Source organism: Rhinolophus sinicus, linkage group LG18, assembly GCF_036562045.2.
Source record: "Rhinolophus sinicus isolate RSC01 linkage group LG18, ASM3656204v1, whole genome shotgun sequence".
Classification (NCBI taxonomy): Eukaryota; Metazoa; Chordata; class Mammalia; order Chiroptera; family Rhinolophidae; genus Rhinolophus; species Rhinolophus sinicus.
The window spans coordinates 13320839-13332957 of NC_133767.1; the positions used below are offsets into that span (position 1 = coordinate 13320839).

A 12119-nucleotide genomic window follows, 5' to 3' on the forward strand; every position below is an offset into this window, starting at 1 on the left:
GGTTGTATTTGGAAGTTAGAAGTCATCGGAAAGATCCCTAAGGAGATCAGGAATAGGAGTTAGCCCCTTCTTTTTTCTTTTTTTTCTTTTTTTTTTATTGGGGAAGGGGAACAGGACTTTATTGGGGAACAGTGTGTACTTCCAGGACTTTTTTTCCAAGTCAAGTTGTTGTCCTTTCAATCTCAGTTGTGGAGGGTGCTGTTCAGCTTCAAGTTGTTGTCCTTTCAGTCTTAGTTGTGGAGGGCGCAGCTCAGCTCCAGGTCCAGTTGCCATTTTCTAGTTGCAGGGGGCACAGCCCACCATCCCTTGCGGGAGTTGAACCGGCAACCTTGAGGTTGAGAGAATGCGCTCCAACCAACTGAGCCATCCGGGAGCTCAGCGGCAGCTCAGCTCAAGGTGCCATGTTCAATTTTAGTTGCAGGGGGCGCTGCCCACCATCCCTTGTGGGACTCGAGGAATTGAACTGGCAACCTTGTGGTTGAGAGCCCACTGGCCCATGTGGGAATCGAACCGGCAGCCTTCGGAGTTAGGAGCACGGAGCTCTAACCGCCTGAGCCACTGGGCCGGCCCCCTTTTTTTTTTTTTAATGGACAGGGAAAGACATTACTCTCAGAAAGAGTCTCCAAAAAAAGCATCATAGGTGGGAGAAGGAAGCCTTTCTGAATGTGTGAGAGGAGAGCATCAGGCCAGTCCTGGAGCCGCGAGCACCACTGGGAGTGAGGCGGGGAAGGGCGGTGGCTGCCCTGGGCCCTCGAAGCGCAGGGGGTCAGGCTCGCCCAGGAGGGTTCATATTGAGAATCTGCATCAGGCTGGGCTACTGGCCCCTGGTCTGAAAAACTTTTTCAAGGTTCTTTCTCAAGTTGAGATTCTGTAGTTCTTGCCTGGTTGAAGCAGTTGTTTCAGTTTGGGAGTTTGGGGATAAAGGAACATTTCAAACCTTTTATAGTTCTTGTCAAATTGAGACTTGAACAGTAGGATGTTTTTACAGATTGTGAAATCAAGTTGCTGTAATCTTAGTATATATTGAAAAAGACATGGTAGATAAGCTGATGTTACAGAGAAAACAGTTTACAGAGGATTGTGGGAAATTACAAAGAACGAGAGGCCGTCATCTAGGGACGCTTAGTGGCTAGTTGAGGTGTCTTTCATGGCGTGACATTCCTGCAGACTGTGGGCAGCCCTGGGACAGCCAAGGTACTGCGAAAATGAGATCTTTCCAATCTGCAGAGAGGAGACTGAGGTTGAGGATTGGCCATCCTTGGGCTCTTCCAAGACACTTACTGTGCTTGCAAAATTAAGACCACATTTTGAGTCTTTTCCCAGATTCTAACAATAAATGTAAACCCAACTAAAGAGCTAGGAAGCCGGGGGTGGAAGTGTGCAATGGGAACGGGCTTCCTGTAGGAAAGGAGATGGCAGCTAGGTGCTCCAAAAGGCATTAGCGGTGGGCTCAGAGGTTGCCCTGGCCTTAGTTAGCAGCTCTTTTGGAGTTGGTGGGTGCACCTGCCCAACACAGCCTCTTCTCCTTAGTTGCTTTGATGCTTTTGTGCAGAGTGCTTCTATCCCGATCAGTGCTTCCTCCGCCTCGTGTGTGTGTGTGTGTGTGTGTGTGTGGTTTACCTGACTTTCTACCCGCATCTCCTCATTCTACCCTGCCATGCTCCCCCTCATCCCCCCCATACCACACTTCAGCACCAATGGTGCCATCTTTCCTGGTTATGAAAAGTCTGTTACTTAACTGTCTCATCTGATTAACTGGGTGATTTCTTTTCAGTTGTATGTATTGTGTATGTGTTCCATCTTATTTTGCGTAGAGTTTGTTTCTTGAGTTGTATTCTGTTTTCCTGTGGATGCTTTTCCTAATGAGCCATTGTGGATACATTTACAGGGATGAATACATTTAACCCGATATCTTTGGGGAATGTACAGTTGCCACAAGCTCCCATGGGACCACGTGCAGCATCTCCCATGAACCACTCTGTCCCGATGAACAGCATGGGCTCCGTTTCAGGGGTAAGTCCTACTGAGAAGGCCTTGCCCAAATAAGGAAAACTCTCTAAGCAATGAAATTGTACATTGTCTAGAATCCTATGATACCTGTTCCTTTGGATTTGTTATGCTTTATTTTCTCTCTCTCTCTCTCTCTCTCTCTCTCTCTCTCTCTCTCTCTCTTTTAGTCTTCATTACTATAGTGAAAATTATTTGACCATTATTTATTTTTATTGGAATGCCAAATTCATAGGAACTTGAGACTCTGTGAGAAGATGGGAGTTCTGAGGACGTATTAGGCAGTCTCAGATCTGTGGCCGAGATGGACTTGTCACTTGTCAGTGTCTGTTGACTCCTAGAGTTTCCTCTCCTGAGGCTGTGTTCTAAATGCTTTGGAGAACTTATAAAGTCATATTTTGAACTTGAAATTGTAGCATGGTATTGATTTCTATCCAGAGGACAATCTGAAGCTGGCTTGTTAGAGACTTTGCATGAGAAAGCCGGCAAAAGTGCCTGGGAGCCGGGACGGTCTTAGTGAGTGGTGGTTATTTTCCCCTGACGGAGGGAGGATTTGACAGTTTCTGTGTTTTCTGGTTTATCGTGAAGATGCTAGCCCTGTCCTCTGAACTCTCAGTGATGCTGTTGTCTTTCAGATGGCCATTTCTCCTTCCCGAATGCCTCAGCCCCCGAGCATGATGGGTGCGCATGCCAACAACCTGATGGCCCAGGCACCGGCGCAGAACCAGTTCCTGGCGCAGAACCAGTTCCCGGCGTCCAGTGGGGCAATGAGTGTGAACAGCGTAGGCATGGGGCAGCCAGTGGCCCAGGCCGGCGTGTCACAGGTACCATTCACCCGTGGGCCTCTGTGCTGCCTACAGTGATGTACCCCAGCTTCCTACTGACCTGAGCATGTCTCACTTCATGGAAATTAGAATTCTAGACTGTACATTTCGTTTTCATCTTTCAGCATCTCTTGATTTTACCTCATTCATCCTGTCATTTTTACCTCGTTTAGAATTACTTATCTCGGGATGAACTTCATGGAAAAGTGGAATGGATTGTGGTTTTTGGGGTTTCTGTGCTTTCGCATTTTGATTTTTGGGTTTTTAGTTGTCGCTTTCTTGGTTTTTATGTGTGTCTTTTAAATTCTAAGTTTTGTATGCAATCCTGAGAGGCACTGAATTTTATACACAGTGAGTGAGGAAAGGTCCCATGAGTTCACTGCTAGTGGTTTGGTTTGTGTGTCCTATTGCCCGTCTCTAAACTGCACACGTGAAGTCAGGCTAACTGGTTCAGTGGAATAGTTCTCCTCTTTGTGAATGTGTTTTTATTTATTCAGGCAAAACCTGAAGAGAATTGTTTTCCATTCATTTTATGGCTTTTCCCCCCCTTTTGTTAATTGTTAATTACAGTGCATTAGAGTGCTGCTGTATACATACGTACATGTATTTAAAACAGGCCAAATCTTCCCAAAAAAGATAAAATTCATGTTTTAATTTTTTAACATGAAGTAATATTAAATAAAAGTCATTGTCTACAATAGATTTAGTCATGCTTATTAATTCTTAATTTCCATAACATGTCATTGCTCTAAAACCGGGGTCAGCAAATTTGTCCTGTAAATATTTTTTGCTTTGTGGGCCATGGACTCTTTCTTTATCTTAACTACTCAGCTCCACTGTCATGGTGCAAAAGCAGCCACAGCCATGTTCATTCCTGTGTAAAGGAGCAGGCGTGCTGTGTTCTAGTAAAACTTGAGTACAGAAACAGGCAGCTAGCTGGGTTTGGCCATAGCCAGTAGTTTGCAGACCCCTGTTCTAGACCAGTAATTCAGCATCGCTTTTTCAAAGTTCTATAGATAATCTGAAGCTTGTCCCCAGGTGAGAAACCACTGCATTGAAACGTTTCAGTGTTTCAATAACTCATTTTTAAAAGAAAAAACAAATACCTTTTCCATTGGTCTAAGCTGTGGGTGGATGTTATGGAACACGAAGCTAGTAAGCTGAGTGTATACGTGTTTGTTTAAGCCAGAGGTTTCCACAGGTATATAAATCAAGTATGAGAAACGTTCATAGCATTAATTTGGTTGGAAAGTGCTCATTAGAAGAAGTGTACAGCTGGATACATTCTTATAAATGGAACATGCCTGTGAAACCAGCCGAGCTCTTCAAGAAACCATAATTAGATTGTCATACATTTAATTCTTCAAATCTGTTGCTGCATTTTTCAAATGAGGGAAGTGATTTTAACATACTCTGTTCCCTTTGTTAGGGACAGGTGCCTAATGCTGCTCTTCCTAACCCTCTGAACATGCTTGGGCCCCAGACCAGCCAGCTGCCTTGCCCACCAGTGACACAGTCACCGTTGCACCAGACGCCACCTCCTGCTTCCACAGCCGCTGGCATGCCATCTCTCCAACATCCGACAGCGCCTGGGATGACTCCTCCTCAGCCAGCAGCTCCTACCCAGCCATCGACTCCCGTCTCGTCTTCTGGACAGACTCCCACCCCGACTCCCGGCTCAGTGCCCAGTGCTAGCCAAGCCCAGAGCACCCCTACGGTCCAGGCAGCAGCCCAGGTGACCACGCAGCCTCAGACCCCAGTCCAGCCCCCGTCCGTGGCCACCCCTCAGTCATCGCAGCAGCAGCCCACGTCTGTGCATGCCCAGCCTCCTGGCACACCGGTGAGCCTCTCAGTCTGTCGCCTTTGGTCTGAGACTTAGACGAGAACTTGCCCGTAAAAAAATTCTATCATGAAGTTGCTGCAGCGTCTTGATGCAACCCCAGAAAGGAACTGCACTCTAATGGAACCATAACGAGCTGTGTTTGGTTCCCAACATTGGCTCCAAAAGCTGAGTTTGGCCGGACATGACTTATGATTATCTTCCCTAATTAAATGAGTTTGCCAACATCAGCAGTTATAAAGAAATCATACATGGGTCCTCTATAGAATTTTTAAACTATCTATATGTAGGAGCAGTGTGTTACCCATTCATTATCTGTCCTACACTGGTATCTTCTGAGTTTTGGGAGTTTTTCTCCTAACAGCGTGAGGATTTGGTTACGTTCCTGATTATATGTGCTTTGATCATTATGTGTGTGTTTCCAGACCTAGAAGCCTTTTCTTTTTTATGACAATATGGCAGACCCAGGTTGGTCCTTCCTGTGGCTCAGATTTGCGCAGGCCTCCATGGACCTGCTGGCGGTGCCCAGTCTGCGTGCTCGCCTCGGCTGGGCTGCCCCACTGACCCAGGGACTTGGGGCCGCCCTCTTGTCACCTCCATGTCCCTCGTCAGTTATCACTGAAATCTTGGTATCCGTTTTCTTACCAGCCTAACTTAGAAATCCCCCTCCCCCTGAAATACATTAACTTTATTAGAGACTGAGGGCATTTATTTATAAAATGTCAAAGTTAATCCCAACAACAATCCCAAGATAACGTTACTATTTGTATTTCTCCATAGGGAGTATGCTTATTAGTCCTTATTTTATATTTCTTATCTCTAAGTAGGATACCTTTCTGATTTTATGTTATCTTTTTAGTTTAAACTCTCTTTGGTAAGACTTTAAAAATTTAGAATTCTTTTATAGTCATTCCTTCTCTTAACATTTATTTATTCCTCTGCCACCAATACCACCACTGTTCCTGCATTTAACAAGCTAATTATGCATTCTTGTTTCAATTTTGGCACTTTGTGCCCCTTTTTACATATATACTTATATATTTATAATTCAGCCTTTAACCATAAACATTAATGATCTTAGTGGAGGGAATTAATTTTAAAATAGGAGGTTCTGTGACTTAGGTAGAAAATGTCCAGAAAAAAAATTTATATCCACATGTAGAAAGCTCTGCTCTTCCACCTCTGCATTGGCAAGAAGTCAGTTGCCTTCCTGCCTGATGCTGACTTCATCTAGAAGCCCTATTTTAACTTTTGTTCTTCAGTTCTTTCAGGGGTGCTTATTAGGTTAGCACTGAGAAATGTGAACGTGGAACTGTATAGTGGTTGAGCAACAGAGTTTAAGATCATTTATACTGTCTTATTAACAGAGAGACACGATTTTGATTTCTCCACAGCTTTCCCAGGCAGCAGCCAGCATTGATAACAGGGTCCCCACTCCATCCTCAGTGGCCAGCGCCGAAACCAGCTCCCAGCAGCCAGGACCCGATGTACCAATGCTGGAAATGAAGGCTGAGGTCAAGAGCGAGGACACCGAGCCCGATGCCAGTGAACCCAAGGGGGAGCCTGGGTCTGCGGTGAGCTCGGGGGGTCCACCATGGAATTCCCTGCGTTTGTTTTACTATCCTGTTTAATCTACTTTCTACTCGAACCCATCATCAAAAACAGATTTGTTATTTATTGTTAGATATCAGGTACTTGTTTATTTTTATTTTGCCAGAAATAAAGAGCACTGGCTTATATTTTATTTCTTTATGTATTTGTATTTATTTATGTATTTATTTATTTAATGCAAAGCTTGGGAGACCACTGTTTTGGAAACTAGTGTTTTTCAAACGGAAATTATAATGATAACCATTTACAGGTTTTCTTTTAAAGATACCTGTATTTTTTATTATTATTATTATTATTATTATTATTATTCTTGCCCGTCTACGCCAGCCCCTCGGGCAAACATCAGCTTGTTCTCTGTATCTGTGGGTCTGTTTCTGTTTTGTTTTATTTATTCATTTATTTTGGGTTTTTTGGATTCCACATGTGAGATCATACAATATTTGTCTTTCTGTGACTTATTTTACTTAACATAACACCCTCTAGGCCATCCAATACGTCACAAATAGCAAGATAGCGTTCTTTTTTTTTGTACCAGTCTTTTTATTCCTGAGTAATATTCGTGTGTGTGTGTGTGCGTGTGTGTGTGTTTGTACCACAAATTCTTTATCCACTCATCTGTTGATGGACATCTAGGTTGCTTCCATATCTTGGCTGTTGTAAATAGCGCTGCAGTGAACATAGGGGCGCATATATCTTTTCAAATTAGTGTTTTTGTTTTCTTCGGCTACATACCAACAAGTGGAATTGCTGAATCACATGGCAGCTCTATTTTTAATTTTTTGAGGAGCCTCTGTACTGTTTTTCCATAGTGGCTGCATTAATTTATGCAGCAAACAGTGCATGAGGGTCCCTTTCCTCCAAATGCTTGCCAAAACTTATTTGTTAATTTATTGATGATGGCCACTCTGACAGGTATGAGGTGATACCTCATTGTGGTTTTAATTTGCACTTGATTAGTGATGTTGAGCATCTTTTTATATGTCTTTTGGCTATATGTTCTCTAGGGGGAAATTCTATTCAGGTCTTTTGACCATTTTTTAATTGGATTATTTGGCATTGAGTTGTATGAGTTCTTTATAAATTTTGGCTATTAACCCCTTATCAAATACATCATTTGCTAATATCTGCTCCCATTCAGTAGGTTTTCTCATTTTGTCGTTTGATTCCTTCACTGTGCAAAAACTTTTTAGTTTAATATAGTCCCATTTGTTTACCTTCTCTTTTGTTTCCTTGCTTGAGGAGATACGTTCAAAAAGATATTGCTAAGAACGATGTGAAAGAGTTTACTGCCTATGTTTTCTTCTAGGAGTTTTATGGTTTGGGGTCTAACATTTAAGTCTTAATCCATTTTGAGTTTATTTTTGTATGTGATGTAAGAAAGTGGTCCACTTTTCATTTTTTGCATATATCTGTACCGTTTTGCCAGCACCACTTAATTGAAGAGAGTGTCTTTACCCCATTGTATATCCTTGCCTCCTTTGTTATAGATTCATTGACTGTATAAGTGACAGAGTTTATTTCTGGACTCTGTTCTATTCCATTGATCTATATATCTGTTTTTATGCTGATACCATACTGTTTTGATTATTGTAGCTTTGTAGTGTGGTTGGATATTAGGGAGTGAGATACCTCCCACTTTTTTCTTTCTCAAGATTTCTTCGGCTGTTAAGGGTCTTTTGTGGTTCCATATGAATTTTAGGATTAGTTGTTCTGATTCAGAGAGCAGTTGCATTGGTATTTTGATAAGGATTGCATTGACTCTGTCCATTAGTTGAGGTAGTAAGGACATTTTAACACTATTAATCCTTCCAATCCATGAGCAAGGTATATCCTTTGACTTACTTGTAAGTTGTTCAGTTTCTTTCTTCAGTGTCTTCTAGTATTCAGAGTACAGGTCTTCAGGTCTTTCACCTTTGTGGTTAAATTTATTCCTAGGTATTTTATACTTTTTGATGCAATTGTAAATGAAATTTTTTTTTAATTCTTCTGATCATTCGTTATTAGTATATAGAAACACAACAGATTTCTATATTTTGATTCTGTATCCTGCAACTTTCCTGAAGTCATTTATTAGTTCTAATAGTTTTCAGGCACTGTCCTAGGGTTTTCTGTATATAGTATCATGTCACTTGCAAATAATTAGAATTTTGCTTATTTTCCAATTTGGATGCCTTTATTTCTTTGTCTTGACTGATTACTGAGGCTAGGACTTCAATACCATGTTGAATAGAAGTGGGGATAGTGGGCATCCTTGTCTTGTTCCTGATCTTCGATAAAATAAAAGTCCAGGACCAGATGGCTTCACGGGTGAATTTTACCAAACATTCAAAGAAGAATTAATACCTATCCTTCTTAAACTATTTCAGAAAATTGAAGAGTAAGGAATGCTTCCAAAGTTGTTTTATAAAGCCAGCATTACCCTGATATCAAAACCAGATTAGGACATTAGAAAAGGGGAAAAAAAGAAAATTACAGGCCAATGTCCTTGATGAACATAGGTGTAAAAATTCTCACCAAAATATCAGCAAACCAGATTCAACAACACATTAAAAGGATTATATACCATGACCAAGTGGGATTCATCCCAGGGATGCAAGCATGCCTCAACATCCATAAATCTAGTGTGATACTTACATTAATAAAGTAAAGGATAAAAACCATATAATCATCTCAATAGATGCAGAAGAGCATTTGACAAAATTCAACATCCTTTTATGATAAAAACTCAACAAAGTGGATATAGAAGGAATGTATTTCAACATGATAAAGGTTGTGTATGACAAACTCACAGCTAATATACTCAGTGGCTTATATTTTGAATGTTTGAATCATCCAGCAACTTTTTCATTATCATTCTTCTTTCATTTCTAGTTCTGCAGAGTTAGATTGCACAAAGGGTCTATTTATTTACTCATTTACTAATTAACCTGTAGCAGAAATTGAAAACTGTCAGACTGTGGGCTGAATCGAGCATACAAATGTGTTTTGTTTGGCTCACACAATATTTTTTAAAACGGGAAATTATAATTTAAACTCTAGATTTCTGGCTTTTCTTTAAAAGTGAGAAGCATTGTGCTCGTAGTCCCTCTGTGGCAGCGGTCTGGGGGGAGTATCAGCTGAGTCCAGAGTCTCCAGTGCTTCCTGCTGTCACACACCATACCTGCTCCTTCATTTACCTCCCCTCCTGGCTCTCTGAGCAATTTGGTTCTGATCCCTGGCCCAATTTTCAAGGAGAGTTTTGTTCCAAACTAGAAATATCTAGCAAAACTACTGAGCAGGTGGTGGTATGTATGTGTATGTGCAATTTTTTCGGCACTCTAGCATGTAAAATTTATAAATTAGGACTATAATTGTACTGATACTGTATTAAAGCATCTGAACTGACACCAAATGCTCTGTCTATTCCTTCTTGTGGGAGAGAGAAGAGATGATAAATGCAGTTCTTAGGTAGGGGTAGGTTTTAACAAGCCCATAGGGTTTTAAGAGCCTTCCAGTAACGCTGGGTTAGAATAAAGGTCTTTGATACTCATGTATCATTATCTGTAATTTTGTTTTACTCAAGATGATGGAGGAGGATCTACCAGGATCTTCTCAAGTTAAAGAAGAATCAGACACAACAGAGCAGAAATCAGAACCAATGGAAGTGGATGAAAAGAAGCCGGAAGTAAAAGTAGAAGCTAAAGAGGAAGAAGAGAGCACTGCTAATGGTGCTGCCTCCCAGTCAGCGTCTCCTTCACAGCCACGCAAAAAAAGTAGGTTGTGCTTTCTAGACCTTACTGAACTGTGCTGCTTTCCCATTGTGTTGTGGTTCCACACTGTGAATTATAAGCTAAAACAGAAACAGAATTTCATCTCCCCTTTTATCTTTCTTGCCTGCCATTCCCCAAGTAGAAGTAGTGGGTGACACTGAGCTGGACTCCAGCCTGAGAATCTGCAGGTTCATGGCAGGAATAAGAAACAATCCTTGGCTCTGGGGGGTGGTAGCCTAGGGGCAGCGCTATCTTCTGAGATGTCCTGGCTGTTGGGCTGGAGTCAGAATTGCATCTGCGTCTTTGAGCAGGCCAGCAACTTGGGCTTTCCTCAGGAAGGCATGGACAACCCCTGATGGATTCGAGCAGGAAGATGACTGAAAACCACAGTGCTAGGGAAATTATCACCATGGCGGCACACATGTACGCCAGAGCTTGTAGGTGTCTACTGCTACAGATAGGAAACTAAGTGCCCAAAGTAAGGAGGTGGTGGAGTGGGACCCAGTGACTTAGTGCAGATAAGTAAAGATGCTTTGCGTTCCCAACTGTGCAGGGTGAGACAGTGGAAGTTGGGTGGAATCCATTTGAGATGTGTCCAAAATGTAAGGAGGTAGCACGGTGTCAGAAAATTGTCAGGTGACCCTTGGAAATGTAAGACAGGGCTCAGGAAGTTCAGGGCTGCAGGTACTACATTTGGGAAAGATGGTAGAAGAAATGTTAGCGTCTGTTACTGTATGGTTTTCCCATTGGAAAGGACCCAAGATCGTGGGGTGCAGCAGTTCTCAAAAATTTGATCTCAGATCTCTTTATACTCCTAAAAATTGAGGACCCCAGAGAGTTTCTATATGTGAATTACCTATCGCTATTTACTCTATTCAAAATTAATGCTACTGTTAGAAATTTTTTAAATATTTAATTCATTTAAAAATAATAAATGTTATATGATACCAATAAATAACACATTTTTATGAAAAACAACTTTTCTGAAACAAACGTAATTAGTGAATGTAGTGACATTGCTTTTTACAATTTTGTGGGTCAGAGAGTTAAGTGAACATAGCTAGATTCTCACATGTGCCCCTGCCTTCACTCTGTTGTGTTACAGTGTGTGGTTGAAGTACACGAAGAGAATCCAGTGCATCTCAGATAGGTAGTTGATAAAAGGAAGAATAATAGCCTCTTCAGATCATTGTGAATGTGCTTTTTTGATACTATACCAAAACTCACCAAGTGGAAGTCACAGTATGGAATCTGAATCCTTAGCACTAAATTTTTCATACTCTGACATTAGAATCCATGTGTCTGTCTTATACTTTGGTTTATTTTATTTTATTTTTTTATTGGGGAATATTGGGGAACAGTGTGTTTCTCCAGGACCCATCAGCTCCAAGTCATTGTCCTTCAATCTGTTTGTGGAGGGCGCAGCTCAGCTCCAAGTCCAGTCACCGTTTTCAATCTTTAGTTGCAGGGGGCACAGCCCTCCGCCTATGCGGAAATTGAGCCGGCAACTTTGTTGTTAAGAGCTCGCGCTCTAACCAGCTGAGCCATCCGGCCGCCCCTCCAGCAGCTCAGCGGCAGCTCATTGTCTTCAGTCTAGTTGTGGAGGGCGCAGCTCACTGGCCCATGTGGGAATTGAACCGGCAACCCTGTTGTTCAGAGCTCACGCTCTAACCAAGTGAGCCATCCAGCCACCCTGTCTCTCTTGTACTTTGGATGGATCTTTTGCCCTTGCGTGATTTTCTTTATGATTCTTTAGTCATCTGGGACTTTGGCTCACTGAATTATGCAGATCTTCCAAGTTTTAGACGTACTTCACTATACAATATTTTAAAAATCACATTCATTAATGTCACTGTGAATCTCTCCAAAATAGTCTTGTAAATTTGGAGAAGCTGTCAAGCTCACGTGGTAGATACAAATTTTTCAAAATTTAATTTTTGATGAGACTCCAAATTTTATCATTGGCAACAAATACTGTCAGTTGTCCTTGAAGTAACTGGCCTACTTTGTTCCTTTTTGAGAAAATGTCTGCCACATACCCAGATCTGAATAACAATAGCTTGTCTATCAGTTATTCTTTCCAGTTTT

General features: G+C 41.7%; 1 protein-coding gene across 1 annotated transcript in view; it reads left to right on the top strand.

The window, feature by feature from the left end:
• Nucleotides 1–12119, top strand: part of CREBBP (CREB binding lysine acetyltransferase) — a 128091-nt gene that overhangs the window by 84592 nt on the left and 31380 nt on the right. Inside the window, 5 exon segments of the mRNA XM_074322705.1 lie at nt 1889–2013; nt 2643–2831; nt 4261–4671; nt 6066–6245; nt 9845–10034. Coding sequence (XP_074178806.1) covers nt 1889–2013; nt 2643–2831; nt 4261–4671; nt 6066–6245; nt 9845–10034 — 1095 coding nt within the window.